This window comes from Perognathus longimembris, chromosome 13, assembly GCF_023159225.1.
Source record: "Perognathus longimembris pacificus isolate PPM17 chromosome 13, ASM2315922v1, whole genome shotgun sequence".
In the NCBI taxonomy this organism is placed as follows: Eukaryota; Metazoa; Chordata; class Mammalia; order Rodentia; family Heteromyidae; genus Perognathus; species Perognathus longimembris.
In genome coordinates, this window is record NC_063173.1 from 36,665,973 (window position 1) to 36,689,925 (window position 23,953).

The window sequence follows — 23,953 nt, forward strand, 5'->3', positions numbered from 1 at the left end:
TTAATTATTCATTACCTTCGAGACTCCTGAGTTCTCTTTGTGTCACCTCATTAGTGAGAACGCTTCCTTGCTGTCTGTTCTTGTAAGAGACCATGTCACATCCCTGCTCTAGCCCTGGAGTCCTCCACTCCCCACAAAGCGCCTAGATTTCAGAGGATCCAGTGTGAGTTAGATACAAAGGGGGATTTCCCTTTTCTTGCCCAAGTGTCTAATTATGGTGTCCTGTGTGTGACTGACCAAGGTTAGTTTCTACTCTCTAGTTTTTTCAGAAACATTGCTTCTGTAGATTGCTTCCCAGCAGTTTTGTGCACTCTGGTGAATGTCACTGGCTTTGACCTTCCTCTTGGCCTGAGATGATTCTAAGCTGCCATGAGGAGGGAGACTCCATGCACAGTGGAAATAACAATCTAATAAATGCAGGGGTTTGTTTGTTTTGTGCTGCTACTAGGGTTTAGACTACTACTTGAGCCATGCCTCCACTTCCAGCTTTTTGGTGACTAATTGGAAATAGGAATCTCATGGCCTTTTCTTCCTGGATTGGCTTTATACTTCATCTTCTCATCTTCTGATCTTTGCCTTCTAAGGTAGCTAGGATTACAGTGTGAGCCACTGGTACCCAGTGTGCAGTGAGTGTTTTTTCATGCTTTGGAACTCAGAGCCTTCTGCTTGCTAGGCAGGTAGGTGCTCCATGACTTGAGTCATACCTCCTCCACTAACTGGAATGTGTAGCATGTTTTCCCTAAGGGTTAGCATTTGTCCCCAGTAATCACTGAATAAATGTGGACCCTAGGCTTTGAGGATATTATTCAGTAAATATATAACTGGGTGCCATATTCGTGACCATGATGAACTTGGACCAAGTGAGGAGGTCAGCGCTGGGGCACAGCATCACCATGGCCCCTCTCCCCTCTGTCATCCACCCTTTTCATTAGGTTGTTTGGAGTTACCTGGATGCTCTTCCTACAAGCTGGAAACTGAACTGAATCTTTTTTTTTTTTTTGCCAGTCCTGGGCCTTGGACTCAGGGCCTGAGCACTGTCCCTGGCTTCTTCTTGCTCAAGGCTAGCACTCTGCCACCTGAGCCACAGCGCCACTTCTGGCCATTTTCTGTATATGTGGTGCTGGGGAATTGAACCCAGGGCCTCATGTATATGAGGCAAGCACTCTTGCCACTAGGCCATATCCCCAGCCCCGAATTGGATCATTTTTATTTTGCAGACTGTCTTTGACATTGCTCTGGCCTTGACCACCGTACACGCTAAAGCCTTCGTTAAATAAATAGATATAATTTTAAAATCCATTTGTTGAATGGCATTTAGGAGGCCCATATTTTTATCTTCCTTCCACTGAGTTGGGTTATCTGATTTGGAGGAAATTTGAGCTTTAACTTACTCATGGATAACTGAGAGCTTGGCTGGGCAGGTATGAGGAAATAAATTAGGGGCATTATACAGATTAAAATCCCCTTGCATGAGAATTGGGAGACACACAGGATGGCAAACCCAGTCAACACTGACTTCTAGCTTTTTGAGGGGGGAAAAAAATCTTGCCAACTAGTTCAGTTTATCATTACCACCACTGTCACCACCACCACCACTACTGAGAACAGCCTAGGACCTTGAGCTTCCTTGGCAAGTACTCTTCCACTTTCACCCTGTACTCAATCTTTTTCTTTTTGTTCTGTTTTGGGATAGTTTCACTAATTTTTTCCAGGCTGACTTCAAATCCTGCCTCTGCCTCCCAAGTGGCTAGGATTACCAGAATGAACCAACATGCTAGGCTTCAAAATTTAAATACTGTATACAATACACAAGTAGTCTGCAGGACTGAGTTCATCAGTGTGTTCAGTTTTCTAAATACTAAGTTTCAGTTTTGACAATTGGTAATTCCTTCAGCGCAGTACATTATGTCGTATTTTAGCCACCAGGGGGAGAAAGGTCTCTAGTAATTTTTCAACTTTGATTTTTATAGAAATTCATAAAGCACAGCTAGATAGGAGGTGTAAGTGGGAGGGTTGTGGTACCAGGCCATCAAGGGCAAAAATATGAGACTGTGAAAAATAAAAAGCCAAAAGGTGTAACCCTAGCCATCAGGAGGTTGAGGTCTAAGGATTGCAATTGAAGGCCAGCCTAGGCAGAAAAGTCTGTTAACCAGCAAAAAGCTCAAAATGGAGGTGTGATTCAGTGATAAAGTGCCAGCCTTGAGTGTAAAAGCAAATAGCGTCCACCGAGTCCTGAGTTCAAGCCTCAGTATTAGAACAACAACAACAACAAAAAAACCGACAGTAATCTGAAACCTCGCAAATTGTGATGGTAATCATTGGAAAAATTAAATTGTCTCATGACCTTTACAATTTTTTTAAGGTATTACAAAGTCTATGGAAAATAGCCCCCCAAAGAGAAAAGTCAATTTTATAGAGTGTATTAATTCAAAATTCACATTAGAAACTGAGAATGAAAAGTTTATTTCCAGCCAGGCTCTGGTGACTCACTCCTGCAACCCTAGCTATTCAGGAGGCTGATATCTGAAGATCCTGGCTCAAAACCAGTCTAGGCAGGAAAGTCCATGAGACTTTTATCTCTAACCACCACAAAAGCCAGAAGTGGAGCTGTAGCTCATTGTGGTAGAGTGTCAGCCTTGGTCAGCCTTGATAAGAGAAAAAAAAAATCTCAAGGACAGTGTGTAGGTCCTGTGTTCAATCCCCTGACCACAGCATCCACACACAAAGTTTATTTCTTCATGAAAACTTTGGTTTGGTGGGTTTCATTATGTTGTCTCTTAAGTATGTGTGCGTGTATGCTTGTGTGTGTGTGTGTGTGTGTGTAAAATTTGATCCTCTTCATTCCTTTCATTCCTCAGTATCTCTTCCTCACCCCTCCCACAGACCCCCTTCTGACAGGCCCCTGTTTGTGCCCATGTCCCATTACATTACTATCATCATCGTCATTGTTGCTGTAGTCATCATGACCACCATTTTAGGCAGACACTCCACAAATGAGCCAGAGCATGTGGTGTATGGCCTTTTGAGCTTGTCTCAACATGATCTCCAGCTCCATTCCTTTTCCTGCAATGACATGGCTTCATTTTCCCTTATGGCTGATCTACATGTACTGTATTTCTTTATCACTTCATTGGTTGTGAGGGTATGCTTCCTGTCAGAACCACTTTGCTCACTCAGCAGTAAGGTTTTGTCTTGCCTAAGCTCTGGCTGTATGTTTTCAGTCTGCTGAAAAACACATATCAATTAAATTAAATTAAATTAAATTAAAATCAATTAAATTAAATATTCTGTTGTTTCACTTACATTTGAGTACAGTCCCTTCCCCACTTTCCTTTAAGATAGTGGGGTTTGAACTTCAGCGAGGCAAAAATATTATACCACTTGACTCATACTTCCAAATTTCAGGTTATTTTTCAGATACATTCTCAAACTCTTTATGTAGGCCATCTTCAGACTTCAATCCTCCTACATACACCTCTCATACAACTGGAATTCCAAGTGTGAACATCATGTGTACATCTTGAGTTTGGGTCCCACTAACTTTTCTCAGTATGGCCTTGAGTTGCAATTCTCCCAATATCTCTACCTCTGAATGCCCAGCCTTAGTCCAGTCTTACTGCTAGTATTTTTCATTTCTTTGCTGCACTTTCACCTTTTACAGCCAGTTTTCTTTTTTGATGACCTATTTTTGTAAATTGTTATTTAGATTTGTTGCTGGAAGGCAGTACAACCCAACTATAAGCTTCATTGTCTGCCTGACCTGAGTGACAGTTGAGCATTGATCAGCCTGGTAGTCTTTGAAAGAAGTGATGTGATTGGTCACTGTTCATAAAAGTACATCTATTGTGATTTGTGGACTGAAGGCTAGTTGTAAAGTCTGTGCTGTATGCAATCATTCACAGTTATGATGGGTGCTATGACAAAGTAAGCTCTATTGTATACAGGTAGACGGGTGTTATTTAACTGTGGCAAATGGAATCCATGCTTACTGGAAAGTGAAGAGTACCTGTATCAACAATTTGTTTTAATATAATTCAGTTGTAACTTTACATCATTCAGTTTTCAAATAATGACATTTTGTTTGCCAGGCGAGAATAGCTCACACCTATGATCCCAGCTTCTGGGGAGAATGAGATTTGAAGAATGAGGCTCAAAGCCAGTCTGGGCAAACAAATTTGAGAGATTTTTATCTCCAACTAAACAGTAAAAAGCTGCAACTGAAGGTGTGGCTCAAGTGGTATGTTGGGGTCAGCTGTGCCTTTAAGGGGCCACTACTGACCTTGGCCTGCCCCTCCCCTTCCTGCCTTTGGCAGGAAGAGAAGGCCGGAAGAGAAGGCCCTGCTCCTGGGGCAGCACGCGTGTAATGGAGGACACCCCAGAAACCCAAGCCTTGGGGGGCCTTGGGGTCCTCCACCCCCAAAGGCGGTCCCTTGACATCACTTGATGGACAGCCCTCTGTGACCAATCTGCAATCCCTCTCTTGTGCCGGCCCTCGGGGGGTATCTCTGGGGGGCTCCTCATTTGAATAAACAGAAGCCCTAGAGGTTTTCTCCAAGATCTCACGCGCTTGTGTCTTCCTTGGGCTGGCGAGCATGGAAGTCTCGCACCCACACGCAACCCAAGGCTAAATCCAGGACCCCACTCCCGAGTCCGATACCCTACCGGCCGGAGGGGCCGTGAGAGAGTAGGTATGGATCTCCCACAGAATAGATAAGCCCAGGACCCTTCCCCACGTGTTGGGGAGGGATAGAGCTAAGCCCGGCAAATTTACAACCCCAACAGTGATAGAGGGCCAGCTGTGAGCAAAAAGGCTGAGTGAGATTACAGGGCTTGAGTTTAAGCCTTGGTACTGACGTCGTCATCATCGTCGTCGTCGTCATCATCATCATCATCATCATCATCAAGACAACAGCAACAACTTTAATGGCAGGTTTACAAAATCCCTGAAAATGTAGTAATCAGCCCTCTGAAACGGACATGTCAGACCCAACCCCTCTTAGCAAAACTCCATGAAGTATTCAGTATTTTCCATTTATTGATAGCAGAGGGATTGTGACTCAAATTCACAGAATGGATGGCACAGTCAGTGCTACCAAGCTAAAGCTGCGGGTCTTTTAACTCATGACCCAAGGGTTAGAATAAGCCTACAACCTTAAAGTCTGTCCTATTAGTATCCATACAGAGGAATTTCAAAAATTTAGTTAACTTTTATTTTAATGGTACTGTGTTCTAATTCAGAGCCTCATATTTGCTAGCCTTTATAGCCTACCATTTGAGCCATACCTCCAGTCCTGCTTTTTGCTGGTTATTTTGGAGATGGAGTCTAGCAAACCTTTCTATTCAAGCTGTCATTGAACTAAGGTCCTCCAGATCTCATCCTTCTGAGTACCTAGGATTGTAGCCATGGGCCATCAGGACTCAGGTAGTTCTTTTTTTTTTTTTTTTTTTTGCCAGTCCTGGGGCTTGGACTCAGGGCCTGAGCACTGACCCTGGCTTCTTTTTGCTCAAGGCTAGCACTCTGCACTTGAGCCACAGCGCCACTTCTGGCCATTTTCTTTATATGTGGTGCTGGGGAATCGAACCCAGGACTTCATGTGTGTGAGGCAAGCGCCCTTGCCACTAGGCCATATTCCCAGCCAGGACTCAGGTATTTCTTGATTAAAAAAAAATCTTCTTTATTGAGTTAAGGTTTATGGCTTGTTTTCAAAAGTCTATTTCCCAATGTGTGGCCTACAAATTAGCATCAACTTTATGAGGGAGTTTGTTAGAAATTCAGACTCTGAGTGATTCTACTTGTTTAATAAGAATGTTCCTTAGTAACATCTCCATGTAACCTGTGTACACTGAACTTGGTGACATTTGGGCCTAATAGATTTCTCTACCCAAATGCCTTTTTAGTCTTACTTTCTTTCCCCTAATCTTACCTTTCCTGTATCCCCAAATACATAGTCACTCTCTTCCCTTCTCCCTCCCATACCTTGTTGCCTTGTCAGAGGGACATTTTACCCGGTTTTCAACATCTGCCTTGTGCTCTCTTGGTTCAGAGCTGGGGAAGTTCAATGTAACTGACCGCCCAACTTCTTCATGACTGGCCAGGTTATCTTTGCAGAATTCAGTTCTGATGGAGATGGTAGCAGTGGATGGGGATGATGAGATATTTGGGGCAAGGGAGAGGATGTGAGTAAACAGAAAACTGAAGCCGAAGGGGAGTTCTGTATTTCAAAATCAGCTTCAAGGTATGTCCTGGACTAATTTCTCTAAAGTTCAAAAATAGTTACTATATATTTTCAAGTTACTCTCCAAATGTCTTAGAAGGACATTGACTTCCCTATGATTGACCCTCATCTGCTCAATACAAATGCTCCATGCTACGTACACTAAACAGTTATATGACAGACTCTTGGTCACGTCAGGTATAAGGAAGGTTTCCAAAGAGACTTCCATGGAGGAAAATCCACAAATGCTCAGTGTACACAGAATTCAGCACTGTATTACAGATGCTCAATTCATTTTCCCTGTAACTTTTTCGTAATATCTAATCTTTTTTAGTCTTGGGGCTTGAACTCAGGGCCTGAGCACTGTCCCTAGCTTCTTTTTGTTCAAAGCTAGCACTCTACCACTTGAACCACAGCACCACTTCCGGCTTTTTCTGTTTATATGGTGCTGAGGAATGGAACCCAGGGCTTCAAGCATACAAGGCAAGCACTCTACCACGAAGCCACATTCCCAGCCCCCTGTAACTTTTTTGGAAGACATGCTTTTCAACAAATCTCAGATGTTCACTTGACTACTTCCTTTCAGCACATTCACTTTTATTATGATTGGGAGGGTACCATTTGTTTTGGGTGAGGCAGATTTTCACAAAATTATGGGCAAGGAAACACTGATGGCTTTTACGAATGCATCCTCAGGTGGCTTGAATGTCATCTTTCTTGTCCCCATCTTGCCTTCCCATCATATTCTTTGTAAAATCCTCCCTGAACAGGCAGAGATTTATCATCTGCTTCCTGTGTCATTTCCTATGGCGTAAATAACATCTCCCTGGCCATATCCTGAGACCCCTGAGGCTATAGGATTTGTCACAGCTCCATGGAGCAGAATGCTGTGCATACACAAGGAACTCTGTAGAGGTTTGTTGAATTAATGGGGAAAAGACCAAAGTGAAGCATGTGAAGAAATGATAGATGTGATTGAGTTAATATACAAAATGTGTTTCCTGTTAGGCACATGAGAGGTACTCAAGAGTGGAAAATGCTACTTGGACTTTACATGTTGGCTGTCTATCTAAGGTGATGATCTCATTAGTTCAGAACTGCATCAGTTGAACCTCCTAATAAAAATGGAAGTGTTTTTGGCAAGTGAAAAGGGACATTTGATTGTTCAGGGAATTACATTTACTGCTAATGTGCTAATATCCTTGTTGGACTATGTCTCTTTTATCATATACCTCTTATGGGCCTTTCAAAAGTTTAAGTAAAAAGTGCTTTTCTTTTTACATGCTTGGGACTTTATATGACAATAATCACTAAAATTTATTGAGCACCTGTGTCATGTTGTTTTAGTTTTCAGAACAGCTTTATTGAAGTATGATTTATAGGATAGAGCTGTAGCTCAGTTGTAGAGTCTAGTATGCATGAGGCCCTGAGTTTAATTCCTGGCATCATCCCCACCCATCCACAAAAATAACATGATTGACATAACATGGAATACACTGGGTTTTTTTTAAATTTTTTTATTTTTATTTTATTTTATTTTTTTTTTGGCCAGTCCTGGGCCTTGGACTCAGGGTCTGAGCACTGTCCCTGTCTTCTTCCCGCTCAAGGCTAGCACTCCGCCACTTGAGCCACAGCGCCGCTTCTGGCCGTTTTCTGTATATGTGGTGCTGGGGAATCAAACCTAGGGCCTCGTGTATCCGAGGCAGGCACTCTTGCCACTAGGCTATATCCCCAGCCCGCACACTGGTTTTAAGTGTAAAATTTAATGAACTTTTAGTATACATACAGAGCTGTGTATTTGTATCCACAATCTAATTTTAGATTATTTCTATCATACTGAAAAGAAATTTTATGCTCATTGAATCACTCCCTGTTTTTACTCCATTGACTCCAGGCAACAATCTACTTTCTGTCTTTTTTCTGATCCATTTATATAAATGGGACCATATACAGTATAACTTTTCATGACTGGCTGCTTTTTTGTGCGATACTGGGATTTGAACTCAGTACTCTGTACTTGCTAGGCAAAAGCTCTACCACCTCAGCCTTCTTTGCTTTAGTTATTTTCAGGTTAGGGTTTCCTGGTTTTGCTTGGGATGCCTTAGACCAAAATTCTCCTACTTACGCTTCCCACATAGTTGAGATGACAGATGCACACCACTACACCCAACTTTTGTTGATATAGACTTTCACAGAACTTTTGATCTGGAACTACAATCCTCCTAATCTTTGTCTCTTGATTCATGTCTCCAGGCACAAATCACCATGCCTGGCATGACAGTTTTCTTCATTTGGTATGATGTCTTCAAGTTTCATTGATGTTGTATGTGTATCTTACTTCTCTTCCTTTTATTGAGGAGTTGTGTCTGTTATGCAAAATTTGTCTGTTTTTAACCACTTGATAGACCTTTATATTGTTTCCACTTTTGGGCAATTATGAATAATGCTAGATATAAATAAAGGAAATATGGAACTTTGTGTGAGGACATATTTTCATTTATCTTGGATAGATACCATGGCATCCTGAATAGTTACCTCTAGATTTCTGAAAGGAATACTGAGTTTTAAACTTTGTCCCAGGTTACTAGTTACTACTACTAGGTGATGGAGTTACAGCTTGAATGCAGATTGGAAATCACTGAGATTTTCCATGGTGAGTCCTAATTCCTACCCTACAGAACTCAAGACAAAGTAAGAACTAGGCAACTAGGTAAGGGCAAAGAAGTACAGTAAAAATGAGCTAGCCTCACAGTGCGGAAGGCTGGACCAGAGCTTGCTCTGTGATTGGAAGAGTCCCAGCAGCAACAGAAATATTAGCGAGACAAATTGGTACTTGATGACTTAAAAAAAAAAAAAAAAGCTGCTGCCTCCCACCAGAGGATTTAGAGGATAATTAGCTAGAACCTGGGGGAGTTGAATGCAAGTCAACAAACACTGAGTTGCTAGGCTGTGTGGGGACCTCTGTCAGCACTGGGATGAGACTCACCCACCTGGGGACTGGCAGCTGGTCTTTGTCTGTGCCATGGTCTTGCAGGGCCTTTTGTCCTGGGCCTTGGTGCAGGCAAGCTTGGGAAACTGTTCTTAGAGAAACAGCTTGAGCTACAGGGACCAAGGCAAAAAAGATGACCTATATTTCCGGGACAAGAAACTTTCTTAATCTCACCACCCCCTCCCTCGGAGTTCCTGTGCTCTAACCTCCCCTGGCTCCCTACTGCCCTCTGGCATTGTGAACTGCAACTTTTCTACCTCTAGGCTAGGTCTTATCTGCAGGGACAAGCCAAGCATCCCCTATGGCTATGTTAAGGAGATCTAGAAAGGGTCTTCCAAATGCTCCAGAAATACCTAGCATTTTCTTGAGGGCACTGGAAGTGAGGAAAAACATTCGAAAAAAATCTTATTTTCAGCTTCAATCCTATCTTCATTTTCTTCCCCTGCCCCCAAATTTTGGGAGTGTTGTACTAGGGCTTGAATTCAGGGCCTCAAACTCTCACTTGGCCTTTTCACTTGGATTTTTGGTTCAAGACTGGCACTCAATCACTTCTTGCTTCTGCTGATTCATTGGAGCTGAGTCTCTTGGACTTCTCTGCTTGGGCTTCAAACCATGATCTTCATATTTCAGTCCTCTGAGTAGCTAGTATTCCAGGTATGAGCCACCAGTGCCCAGCAATTTCTTCCCTTCTTTTACATGAGGACTCTCTGTGATGTCTGAAACACACCTCATAACCTTTTAGGCCATCATGGGTTATATATAAATTCTTCCACATAGCATATGTTCTTTGTCTCTCCAGTCTCCTCTTAGCATCCTCCTCTGCTTTGAGCCCACAAATTCTCCACCCCTTTGGAGTTGGGACATAATTGTGTTCACTTATCTCCACCTCTGACTGTAAGTACTGAGTGCAGTGAGGGAGGGCCTGGACCTTGCTCATAATGGAAACCGTAGACCTCTAAATAGAGAAGCTACAGGAAACCTGTTCAGTAGGATGAGGTGTATCATGAATGGGATTCAGCGGCTGGGATATAGCTTAGTGGCTTGTCTAGTAAGTGCAACGTTCTGAGTTCGATTTCCAGTACCAAAGAAGAAGAAGAAGAAGAAGAAGAAGAAGAAGAAGAAGAAGAAGAAGAAGAAGAAGAAGAAGAAGAAGAAGGAGAAGGAGAAGAAGAAGAATGGGATTCATAGTAGAGAAGAAACATCTTCTCATTGTAAAAAAAAAGAATAAAGCAGAGACCCTTAGCTCCCCCCTATGGAAACAGCAGAAGTTTCAATCAAGGGCCTAAAACCATTGTACAGCGATTGAGGATCTTTTCCCCTGGCCTAATGAAATACTTTGCACAAGATTTTTTTTAAAGGTATGTGACAATACATTAACACATAAAGTCCCCAAATCCTAGTTAAATAGATCAAAATGAACAAAAGAGTTTATACTTTAAGAGGATTTCAACTGTCATATAACGTACAATAAAACTGATTGAGTGCTTACTGGGTGTCAAGTATAAACCTAAATGATTGACATGCATCAACTTGATCCTAAAAATAACCTAATGAAAGAGTTAACTTTGGTCATTCCAGGATATGTGTGTGTGTGTGTGTGTGTGTGTGTGTGTGTGTGTGTGTGTGTGTATGTGTACCTGCGCTGTGGCTTGAATTCAGGGCAGGGGCTCTGCCACTCAGCTTTTTTCCCTCAAGGCTGGTACTCTACCACTTTATCCACAGCTCCATTTCCAGATTTTTGGTGGTTAATTGGAAATTAGAATCTCTCACAGACTTTCCTGCCTGGACTGGCTTCAAACTGCTATCCTCAGATCTTAACTTCCTGAGTAGCTGTGATTATAGATGTGAGCCACCAGTACCTGATTTCCCTTTGTTCCTTTCCCCTTTTCTTTTCTTTCTTTCTCTTTCTTCCTTTTTCTTTCTATTGCTCTTTCTTCTCTTTTTCTTTCTATTGCTCTCTTTCTTCTCTTTTTCTTTCTTTCAATGCTAGCCTGTGCAGAAAAGTCCATGAGACTCTTGTTTCCAGTTAATCAGTAAAAATCCAGGAGTGGAGATGTGGCTCAAGTGGAAAAGCACCAGCCTTGAACAAAAAAGCCAAGCAAGAATGTGAATGAGGTCTTGAGTTCAAGCCCCAGTACCAGCACACAGTGTACACACACACACACACACACACACACACACACACACACACACACACACACACACACACACACACTGTTGGATGACTCAAGCTTGTATTTCACCAGTAGAGTCCACGTTCCTCCGGACTACTTGTCTGGTTAATGCTTAACACATAGTAGCCGGCAAACCAAAGGTGCCCAATAAGTCTGTTTCAATTGGCTAGGAAGTGTCTGTGAACCGGGTCGTTTGCTTAGGCCATCTGGGTAAGAGCAGGACAACTGTAGACTGTGGTCTTGTCCTACTGTGTACTGACTGCCACACCCTCCTGTCTCAGGTGAGGCACTTACTGCAAAACAAACAAAAAACATAAAACAAACAAAACAAAAACACCTAGCTTCCAAAAGCCCAGTGCCTGGCTTTGCAGGCAGTAGGGTGGTCACAAATATTAGTGATGTTTGAATATAGCGTTCATTGCAGTGGGCCACAGTGCTCCAGTTCCTCTGAGGTGAAAGGCACCGTCAGTCACTCAGAGAAGCGAACCAACAGCTCAAAGCGTTGCTGCCCAGATACAAAGAGCGTTTCCAAAACCCAGGCAGAAGACTTCCAGCACGTTGATCAGGATGACCACGTCTATCTACCCGGCTTCTCTGCTTAGATGACCTCTCCCATTGACCTTTCCTCCTGTAGATGTGAGGCTGAAGGGTGAACGGGAAGGAGGGAAGCTCCCCATCCATGCAGACCCCGGCGGTGCGGGCACCTCGGGGAGGGGTCCTCTCATGGGCCGGGGCCCGGCTGGGTGCGCGGGAACGGGGGGCGCGCGGTGGTTGTGCGCGGGGATGCGCGCGCGCGCGCCGGCCTCGCCTCCCTCGCCCGCTCCGGTGCTACGTGCTTCCTTTGTCAATGAGGCGCCGCTCGGAGCTGCAGTAGTCTTCGCGGCCGGGAGCCGGAGCCGGAGCCGGCAATCGAGCGAGCTAGGGAGGAGAGAGCCTGGGGTTGAGAGGCAGCAGGCGGTGGCGGGCGGAGGCAGGGATCCGAGCGCCCCACGGCTGGCTCGCAGCCGCCAATCTTGGCCACCTCGCCCCCTCGATCTGCAGGTGCTGCCCAGGGGCGGGGGCGTCGGGCGGCGCCGGTGCCACCCAATCTGCTCGGGGCGCGGCGGCGCACGGGGACAGGCACCGTGGCAAGTCTGGCCCGCGCCCGCTACGGCTCCATGCGGCCCGGGCTCCTGAGCGGGTGAAGCCGCGGCTTCCCGAAGCCCGCCACAGGCTAGAGGCAGGAGGATCGGGCGAGTCGCGCCGCCAAGCGCCTCCCTCCCTCCGGCGCCCGGGCTATGGCTGGAGATGCCCGGTGAGGACCGGGGCGCCCAGGGCTGGGGCAGCGGCCTGGATGTGTGAAGGGTTCCCATGGCTCTGCAGGAGGCGAAGCCCCTGGGCCCGAGCACAGCTGGGCCGGTGGTGCGGGGGCCGAAGAGCTGGCCCCGGGCGCGTGGGTTCGGCGGGGCCGGCGGGATTGCTGCACGTTGCCCGGGCGTGAGGAGCCCCGGGAGCCGCGTGTCCCACGATGCGCCGCCGTCCCCGGTGCCACCGCTGCAGCCGTGGCTGCTGGGACTCCTGCTGCTGGCCGCCCTGCCCGGGCTCGGCCGGGCCGATCGGGGTAAGCACTTGGCGGCGGCTTTGCGCTCGGTGGCAGTTCTGGAGGAGCAGGGTTGCCGGTCCGGGCGGGAACAGGACTGGGTCGCCGGTGGATGGAAGGGTCTTGGCAGAGCCGGCGCCGGGCTTTCCGTTCTGCCCTTGGCTGCTGCACCTGAGAGCGAACTGTCAGAATCTGTCTCCCGGGAAGGCACCGCTGGGCGGGGAAGAAAAAAAGAGAGAGAGAGAGAGATTGAGAGAGAGCGAGAGAGCGATGCATTTACATTTTCTTTCTGGATGAGTTGCAGATCCTCCCAAGAGGTCCTGCCGATCACGGTGTGTTTAGGACACGAGATGCATTTTAGCAGGACACAGTTTGAAGGCGCTCGTCCACTATGGGGCTCACCCCGATGAGAGGGTCCACTTTGTCTTTACACGGAATGGCTATAGAGTTTGGAGCCAAATCTAGCATGGAATGGCTAGAGTTTGAAGCAATTCCCGTGTCCGTTTCTAAACCAGCATTTTCCCCTCTGGGTTGAGAACAGATTCCGCGCCCCCCCCCCCCCTTTTGGTGACAAAGTACCTAAAAAGAATTCTACCTTGCTAAAGGATTCAGACACACTGATCAAGCTAGTTAAACATCACATTTGGCCCCCAACCTTCCAGCAGAGGCCGAGATGTCTGTGAAATAGATTTTTGTGTGTGTGAAATCTTTTGTAACTGTTTTGTTGGAATCATTCTGCTGAAGTGCTTCAGAACTTAACACCTGTGCAGTCAGCGATTGTCTTTGGACTAAGAACGATGACTCTGGCACTTGTAAAGGGGAGGCTTTTGTGGTTGTTATGGATTTCTGGGCTTTTGGTAAGTTCAGTGTATTAAGGAATATAGCTTCCACTTGGGTTATTTGTACCTATAGTTTTGTAGTTTCTAGAAAGGACTAATGAGGACCTCTTCTTTTCCTGAGCCCCTCCTCCTCTAATTAGATTAAAGTTCCTAATTATAAGAGGAGCTCACATACTGTTTTAGATAAAAGGAGTTCAGGTTAAAAATATCTCTGCCATCAACAGCTTAATTCAAAGCCACTTGCCTTTGGTTCACTTAAAGGTGTTCATGCGTGCACAAGTCAAGGAATCTTCGAAGCAATTATAGTGGTTACCAACTTCAGTAGTTAAGCTGAGGAGATTTTCAGCCCTGCTTGTTATAGTTCTAGCGGTTTTACTGCTGTGTAGTTAGCACTGTGGCTGCAAGACTAGTCTTGAATAGGACATATGTAAAAATATCATTCTGTCCATTGGCTCAGTAATGTGGAGTTGGTGTTTAAAAGTCTTATCAGGTCTTAAATTGGACAGTCTTAAATTGTTTATGCACTTTTCACTTTTGGATATTGTTCATTTGAATAAAGACACTCAGCACTGTTGAGCCATCTGTAATATGTGAAAGTTGGCTTTCATGTATTGTTCCTATTCAGCCTAATGGTGGATGATTTTCTGTGATGGGTTTTGAATTTTTCATCTCCCTTCCAACGTATGGACCCAGATCCGTCTGACTGTCTGTGATTGTCCTTGGCTTGTCTTTCAGACATCCAGAGCCTCATTTAGGGTATTTTTAAAAAATCTACATCTTTATCTCATCTACATCTTTGAAAAATCTATATCTTTTATCTACATCTTTCTCTGGTCTCCTTTTCCTTTTTCCTATGTGTGGTATGGAGAACATGAGAACACAAGAACACTTTGATGAAGACCATGGCACAAATCATTAACGTGGATCTTTCTCCCCAAAGCTATGCTTTTTCTTCTCAATAGAGTGACTTACCGCTTCCAGAGTTTTCTGGGTGTTCTTCTCCTGGCATCCTTGATGACCAGATTTCCCTGCCTTGCCCCTCACCTGTGGATCCATGCTTGAAGCACTGAACTTTAACATGTCCTGTGGATTTACATTGTCTTATTTCATGACTGCTTTCTCAATGGAGGAGTTAAAACACTGGGCTCCCTGTCTTCTTTCCTTTCTGCTTTCTTTCTCTGACTTTTTTCCTTAGGTAGTCCCCTTGTCTTACCCCTTCCCCCATCCCCAGTCCTGAGCAGGACATCCCTGCATGGTGAGAGAAAGCAGTGTTAGGAGGGCAGGAGGATAACAGATGATGCTTGCCTTCAACAAATCTCCTGACCAGGAACTCTTTCTGATGGTCTGCTATGGTGTGGTGCTATTTCTTGCTGCAGGATGTGCTGTAGGCTAATTTACCCAAGAAGCCAAAACCTGTGAGGATGCTGATCCTGCTTCAAGTATGACTTGCTATGACCATGACTTTTGCACCCATTGCTCTTCCTGTTTTCTAAGCAAAGCTAAGCTAGATTTGCTTTCATTGAGAAACTTGCAAAAGCAGACTTGTTGCTGGAAAAACTGACATGGTTGGTCAGTGCCTTTTGTCCTGGGACTCCTGAGGTGTGTTCCAAGACTACATCTATGTACTCCCCTCCAGCCCCTTTTGCTTGAGGAACCAGAAACACTTCTCTCGACAGCATAAAGGCCAGGCTGCTGTCATCTCCTGCTCTGAACCTCTGTCTCCAGGGAGCCCTTGCTCTCAGACAATCACTCCTATTTTGGTTGTGGGAGATGGGTGCAAGGAAAGAAGGATTTAGTGCAGCAAATGCTGACTCCTCAATCCTCTTCTGCTTTCCTGGCTCCAGGCAAAATGGCAAAATTCAAATTCCATTTCCCAATCATCATAACTGCTGATCTTCTATTCAGTCCTTCGATTCACCTACTGGACCTCAGTCCTCTCTATGTGTGAAGTAGGAATAATGAATGCTCTTAACTGGGTTGTTGTGACAATGATGCTGTAAGTTAATGCACCTAAAGTATAAAACAGGGTTTGGTTTACAGTAAATACTCAGTGAATACTGGCTGGTTTTTTCTTTTCTTTTTTGCCAGTCCTGGGGCTTGAACTCAGGGCCTGAGCACTGTCCCTGGCTTCCTTTTTGTTTAAAGATAGCACTCTACTGCTTGATCCACAGTGCCACTTCTGGCTTTTTCTGTTTATGTGGCACTGGGGAATCGAACCCAGGGCTTCATGCATGCTAGGCAAGCACTTTCCCACTAAGTCATATTCCCAGCCCATCACTGGCTGTTTTGGTAAAATGGTGGAAATGGGCTGAATGTTTTCTCTGTCTAGATGCTGTGCTGGGGTAGGGGATATGCAAAAGAAGAAGAAGAAGAAAGTAATCAATTAGTTTGAACTTTGATGTTGTGCAATCCATGCTGATAAACGGAGCCCGTCACAAATTGTGGGACAGCCAGTATTCAATAAGGCCTCTGAAGCCTGCCCGTTCCTTCAATCAGTTTATAGGTTCCAGACTCATATTTGGTACTGAGGTTTGAAGTCAAAGTCTTGTGCTTGCTATGCAGGTGCTCTATCACCTGAGCCACACCTCCAGCCCTTTTTACTGTAGTTTTTAGTTTCATGCTTTTGCCTGGGACCTGATTCTGATCATGATCCTCTGACCTACAAACTCCTGCTATGAGCTAGGAGGTGCATATCACCATGGCTGAGATTGGATTTTGCTAACCTTTTCTGGGTCTTGCTTTGGGCTCTTGATTCTCCTGCTTCCAGTTCCTAAGTAGCTGGGATTACAGGCATGCACCACCACTCTCAATTCCTGACTCACCTTAGTTTTCTTATTGCCCGTTATAGGGCCTAGCACAGAATAGGAACTTGTTCACACATCAGTCTTCTTACAGTCTTTCCCTCAGCTTGGCTGATTCTATTAGATGTTAGTATATAATTCACAGTAAATTGTGAAAGACTGCTTTATTTGGGGAATATATTTACATTTTGAAGGAAGCGTTTGCTGACTCCAGAGAATCTCTAATTTAGCATTTGGTATGTGAGGAAGACAGATTTTTGACCTGTGCTGACTCTTATGTCCCTCTTCAACCTGCTTGTATTGTCAACTTGGAGTCACATTCCACTGATTCCACAGCTCATTCACTCATTCATTTATTCAACATATTTTGAGTGCTTCAGTCCTCTGAGGTTACAGTAATGAACAAAACCTAGCTGCCATTCTTGTGGCCATTATAAACTAGCACTCAGTGCTGTCCATATTTTCCTGTGGGTACAAGTCAAGATTCTGCTCAATTTCATGCTTTTTATTCAGTAGGTCTAGGATAAGACCTGGGGCTGCTGCTACTGTTGCTGGAGAGTGGAGCACTTTTGAGTAGCAAATATAACAAATTAATGTGGCCATCGTCCTATGAGGAAAAAGAAATCAGATCCACAGCCTGCACTCCATGCACGCATGTGCTTATTTATACAGGATGGTGGGGGAAGGCCTCTATCATGAGCTGACATTGGAGTAGAGATTGAAGAGTGGGTATGTGGAAATAGCATTTTCCAGATTAAGGGAAGGGTCAGGTGGAAGGAAAGGAATATATAGAAGGAATAGATAGAAGGGAAGAGCTGGAGGTCCAGTGCATACCTGAAAGAGCAAGATGAGTGGTAAGAAATGATCTTAAATAAGGATAGAGTAAGAGTTACTTCATGGGGGGTGGGGCTTCTTGGCTATAACAGTGGCTTGGTATTTAATTCTCAATGAGATGGTGCACTGTAGGAACAAGAGGTTAGCTATTTGTTTTTTGTTTTGCCAGTCCTGGGGCTTGAACTCAGGGTTTGATCGCTGTCCCTGGATTCTTTTTGCTCAAGGCTATAACTCTACCACTTGAGCCACATCATTGCAGGGGTCCCTGTGCCCTAGGCACTCTCCTGACCAGCAGGAGAGGTGAGGAAGCGCGCCCTGCCTAGGGTAAGCCCAGAATGGATAATGAGCCGCAAGTCGCCCGCACGCAGCCCAACCCAACCTTTCGCCGGAGGTTAGACAGTCAGACGACTCCAGAGAAGTTCAAGACCGCTCTCCGTTTATTGGCGCCAACCTGATCTTAAATATGGGCAATGGCGGCAGGAAGAGGAGGGGTGTAACATACCTAGCCAGGGGCTACGATTGGTGGTTGGAGCTGTCAGCCAAGGGCGGAAGGCCATGGGACCTCCCTAAGGGGCAGCCTAAGTCTATGTCACTACCAGCAGGACCACCCCCAGGTTACCACTGGCTGCCATCTTGCTGCATGTGGTCTTAAGGCTGGGAGGCACGGCCAGCTAGAGCTGCCTTTCCGGTTCTGGACCTGGAAGGCAGGCGGGGCTAGCCGGGATCCCTCTTCCGGGAGGTGGTGCAACAGTCACACACCTCCAGGGCGCGAACAGGTGGGGTCAGTCGGTGCGCCCCACACATCATCACTTCCGACTTTTTCTCTATATATGTGGTGCTGAGGAATCAAACCCAGGGCTTCATGTATATGATGTGAGCACTCGAGCACTAGGCCATATTTCCAGCCCAGAGGTTAGCTATTTGTGAAGAGGGACTGGAAGGCCCAGGGGGAAGGAGGGAGCTGAGGTGGGAGGTGCTTGCTGAAACCCCATGTTCCCATGACAAGGGTCAGACAGAGTGGTAGCAGAAGAGGTGGTAGACGTGTTACATTTTGAACATGTTTTGAAGACAAAATGAATGGAATTGCCAATGGAGTTAAAAGGGTCAGAGACATTGAGAAGAACTGAAGAATCCAGAATTTGGGGCTCACACAGCTGGAACAATGAAGTTTTGGGGTTTAGGGAAGACTTGGGATAGGAAATATAGATTCTGTTTGGGGGCAGATAAAGCTTGAAATGTTTCTTCAAGCAGAAATATCAGAAAGTCTGGATTCTAGGAGATAGCAGGTACAGAGGTATAAATTTGGGAGCTGTCAACATGTATGTGGGTGAGACATCTAGGGAGTGGGTATAGAGATGAAGGGCAAGCCTAGCAGTAGGCCTAGAGTGTTGTAGCATTTAGGGGTTCCAAATATAAGTGGGACCAGCCAAAGAGCAGTGCAAGAGAAAACCACCCCGGAAGGTAGATTCAGGCAAGTGGATTCAGAGAAGACAGGACTGAAGGAGGAGAGCAATGAGCTTAGTGCTATAAGAGCAAGGCTCTGTGGGGCTAGCAGTGCACACTAGGTTGACATTTCATAGGTGTTTGGTGGTTCCCATAACAGTGGTGGACAAATGTCTGATTGCAATGGGTGCACAAGAAAAAGGATGAAGGGAAACGGAGACAGTGACATGATATCTCAACATTTTTCTGTGGACAAAGGTAGACAAAAGATGAAGGAGGACCCATGGAGGGTTTAAGGTGCGGATATAATTATATAAATTTATGCTTTTTTGTGTGGCACTAGGGTTTGAACTGAGAGCCTTGAACTTGCTAGGTAGGTACTCTAACACATAAGCCAGGCCTCTAGCATTTCACATTAAAGACATACAACAAACAGAACTGGTGGCTCACACGTTAATACTAGCTGAGGAGGCTGAGATCTGAGGATCGCAGTCCAAAGCCAGCCTGGGCAGACAAGTCTATGAGACTCCTTTTTCCAGTGAACTAGCAAGAGGCTAGAAATGGAGGGCTAGAAATGGAGCTGTGGCTCAAGTGGTAGAGTGCCAGTCTGAATTGAGAAAGCTAAGAGAGAGCAATCTGTCCTTAAGTTCAAGCCTTAGTATACACACACACATACACACACACATATGCACGCACAAAGACAGAATATATATGATATATATATCAAATATTTATATATCAAATATATATCGTATATATATATTTCCCCAAATATAGATTGTCCAAGCACACACACTTGGATGTTCTACTCTCTGTAGTGTTAGGACTTCAAAGATTCTTGCAAGATGTCCCAGGCTTTGCATTCCTCTCACCCCCATCCCTCACAAAGTAAAGAAGGTCCAGGGGACAGTGATGCTCTGCTTTTAAGATGACACAAAACAGGTCAGACCTCCTGCCCTTACTCCAGCACCCAACATCCCTGTGGAAGATTTGAGATCTTGAACTTCCAGAGAAGTTTTGAGCTGGGCTTACCTGGCCTCAATTACTGGCATATGATCTAAGAATATGCCCAGTCAATGTGCAGACTTCCCTGTTCGCTTCCATTAACCTCTAAGCTCATGTTTGGCTTTTCTTTCTCTCCATTCCCTTTTCTTTTCACTAACAACAACTCTACTCTTCTCTAGACAAGAGTGAATCATTGGAATGGCCCAAAAACATTTCTGTTGCTTGACAACATATTCAAGGGGACGTGTTAACACACAGAGGGCCACATTATTCTAAATTATGGGATGGATGCCATGGCTGGATGGGACATTAGGGCCAAAGGAGCAGTCAGCAGTCAGGGAGGGGTTGGTATCTGTGATTACAGCTGGCAGAAGGTGGCAGATGAGTCTCTCTGGTGCTGGCATCTATTAAGCAGCAGGCTCTTCATGAGCTCTGAAGGTTAGAGCAAAGCAAGCCTGGCTTGGCTTCTGCCTTCAAGTACATGGTATCTAGGGAAAAACATATAGATCAGTGGAACACACCCATGAATTAGGTCTCCTGTGAGGATATGAAGATAGCACATGTTACACCATCCAGGGAAATAGCCACTGGTCAGACTTCAACCCGGAGTGCCACAGTTCTGATTTCTCAAGAAAAGTTGGAACTTTATCTACAGTCTCCTTGTTTTCAAAGGTCACCAACTAATTCAGTTTTGAAATGTCATGCTGTACAAAAAGAACACAACCGTGAGCCAGCAGCCTCCCCCACCCTATTTTTTTTATTTAAATAAAGTTTATGTAAATCAGGTCTAATTTACATCCAGCAAAATATACCCTTTAAATTATATTTATTTTTTTTTTGCCAGTCCTGGGGCTTGGACTCAGGGCCTGAGCAACTGTCCTTGGCTTCTTTTTTGCTCACTCTGCCACTTGAGCCACAGCACCACTTCTGGTCTTTTCTATATATATGGTGCTGAGGAATCGAACCCAGGGATTTGTGTATACGAGGCAAACACTCTTGCCATTAGGCCATATTCCCAGCCCCTAATTTTTTTTTTTTTAATTTGGTGACACTGGGGTTTAAACTCAAGGCCTTGTGATGGCTAGGCAGATGCTCTAACACTTGAGCTATGACTCCATCTTTAAATTTTTTTGGACAGAATGTTCAATTTTTGCCCTGGGCTGGCCTTGGACTGGGATTCTCCTCTCTATACCTCCCATATAGCTGGAATTCAGGCTTGTACCACCATGCTTAGCTTCTTCTTAGGTCCTTGTTAACTTTTTCTTGGAATGGCCTTGGATCATGATTCTCCTTTCTCCACAAAAATTCACCCCTTTTAGGTGTATAAGTATTAGATGTTTCTAAGTATTTAACATTTCTGTCATCCCTAAGTGTTCTTATTCTGCCCTCTGCTTCAATTCTGGCAGCCACCAATGTATTCTTTGTCTCAGTTTTGCCTTTTCTAGAAGGTCATGTAGATAAACTCACTACAGTTTGTAACATTTTTTATTATTAGCAAATAAATTAGTTGTACAAGGTGAGTTTCCTTGTGACATTTCCACACACATAAACAATATAAACTTAACAATCCTCACCGGTACCCAGTTTGTAACTCTGTGTGTGTGTGTATGTGTATGTGTATGTGTGTATGTGTGTGTGTGTGTGTGTGCGCGCGCGCAAGTGCCTACATGTGCAAGAGTGCATGTGCATGTGCTGGTCTTGGGGCTTGAACTCAAGGCCTGGGCATTGTCCTTATCTTCTTTTGCTCAAGGCTGGTGCTTTACCACTTAAGCCACAGGTCCACTTCTGGATTTTTTTTTGTGATTAATTACCGATAAGAATCTCATGAACTTTTCTGCCTAGGCTGGCTTCAAGCTGCAATCCTCAGATCTCAGTCTCCTGAGTAGCTAGATTACTGGTGTGAGCTACCAGTACCTAGCTCGGTTTGTAACTTTTTGGGTCTAACTTCTTTCACTTAGCATCATGCTCTGGAGGATTGTTGCCTGGGTCACTAATTCTGCTCTTTGTATGACAGAGTAGTATTCCATTGAGTCACACTTTTCATAGCCATTGCAATGAACATTGTTCAGTTTTTTTGTGTTCTTTTTTGAGTTGAAGAGGTTTTGTGTGGACAGTCTCCTTTTCCCTTGGGTAAACAAAAGTGTGCTTGCTGAGCCCTCTGTCAGTCTATGTTTAACCTTATAATAAATTGCTAGATACTTAGGAGACTGAACTCTAATACCATGGTTCAAAGCCAGTCTAGGCAGATGAATCAAAGAGACACTAATCTCCAATTAACCAGCAAAAAGTGGGAATTAGAGGCATTGCTCAAGTATTAGAGTGCCATCCATGAGTGAAAAAGCTGAGTATGTAAGGCCTTAGTGCAAGCCCTTATACTGGCACAGAAAGAAGAAACTGGCAAACTCCTTTTGAAAGAGTGACACAGTTTTGCAGCCTCAGTTGCATTGTCTGGGGATTTTAGCTGCTTCTGTGTATCCTCATGGCACTTGGCATTGTCAGCTTGTTTTCCTTTTAATTTAACTTTCAGCCACTCTACTAGTTGTGTAGTAGTATCTCATTGTGATTTAATTAGATTCACTTTATCAACTTTTTAATTTAAAAGTTGTTTTTGATATCCTAGCATAAAATTTTTTGACCAACTCAAGGTTACATATTATTTCTTCTAGAAGTTTTATACTTTTGCTTTTACTTTTGAGTCTGTGATCATGTTTATATATATATATATGTATATATATATACATATACATATATATAATGCAAAGTTAGGGTCAAGGTTAATTTTTTTAATGTGGATGCTTAATTGTCCAGTACTACTTTCTGAAAAGACTATTCATGCTCCATTGGCTATCTTTGGTAGTGGATCTGTATGGGTTGATTTCTGGACTCCGTGTCATTGATCTCTGCTGCTGTCTTGGTTTTTAGCTCAGGACTTCTTGAGTACTGATGACATGCAGCTGGTATTTTTTTTTTTTTGAGGGAAGGGCTATATTGTATGACACTAGCCATATTTCTTACCTCTGCCTAGTTGATGCCAGTAACTCCTTCTTTCCCTAATTGTGACAGTTACAAGTGTCTTCAGACATTGCTAAATGTCCCTGGGAAAATAAAAGCACCCCTTAGTTGAATTCCACTGTGCTGGCTTTGTGGAAAATCTTGAAATCAGATACTGTGAATATTCTGTCCTTTTAAAAAAATCCTTGGCTATTTTGTGTTTTTTTTTTCCACATAGAGTTAAGTATCTATTTGTTAATCTATGTTTTAAAAAAACCCTATTGTCTAAGTATAGGGGTGCATATCTGTAATCCCAGTACTTAAGAGATGGAGGCAGGAGGACCATGAGTTCAATTTCAGGCCAGCCTTGAGTATAGTGAAATCTTGCTTCCAAAATGATTTTGTTGAACTTTTTAAAAATCAGGATTTTGTTGAGCCTATATAAAATTGAGAAAGATTGGTAACAATTTTGACTTTCTTGATCTATGAATACATCTTCTTCAATTTATTTATTCTTTATTCCATCAATCATTTAAAACTTGCATTATATACATTTATACATGTACATTTTATTTATTTATTTTTTGCCAGTACTGGGGCTTGAACTCAAGGCCTGAGCACTGTCCCTGGATTCTTTTTTTGCTCAAGGCTAGCACTCTACCACTTGGGCCGCAGCACCACTTCTGGCTTTTTTTTTTTTATACATGTGGTGCTGAGGAATTGAACCCAGGACTTAATGTATGCGAGGCAAGAACTCTACCATTAGGCCATATTCCCAGCCCCACATTTTATGTTATTTAAGGCTTTGGTGAATTATACTTAAAGTTTTATTTAATTTATGCTTAAAATTTTAAATTGGCATATAGCAATATATTTTTAAAAATTAACCTTATATGGCCCTTCTACATTCTTTTTTCCCTTTTTTGGTACTGGGGATCGAACCCAGGATGTTGCACTTGCTAGGTAAGCGCTTTGCCACTGAGCTACATCCCAGCCTTTTATGGCCATTCTAAACTTTCTTTAGTTCTGCTAGGTTTTAATAAAATATTTGGGATTTCTTTTTAACTAGAAAACCATATTATT

At 44.1% G+C, this 23,953-nt stretch overlaps 1 protein-coding gene across 2 annotated transcripts in view; it reads left to right on the plus strand.

Annotated features, from left to right (window-relative positions):
- The first annotated feature begins 12,728 nt into the window (after nt 1–12,728).
- The window catches only part of Kiaa1549l (KIAA1549 like), a 250,946-nt gene continuing 239,721 nt past the window's right edge, over nt 12,729–23,953 (plus strand). For both annotated transcript variants that reach the window (XM_048361012.1, XM_048361013.1), the window contains exon 1: nt 12,729–12,978. In XM_048361012.1, coding sequence (XP_048216969.1) covers nt 12,729–12,978 — 250 coding nt within the window. The remainder of the gene's footprint in view (nt 12,979–23,953) is intronic.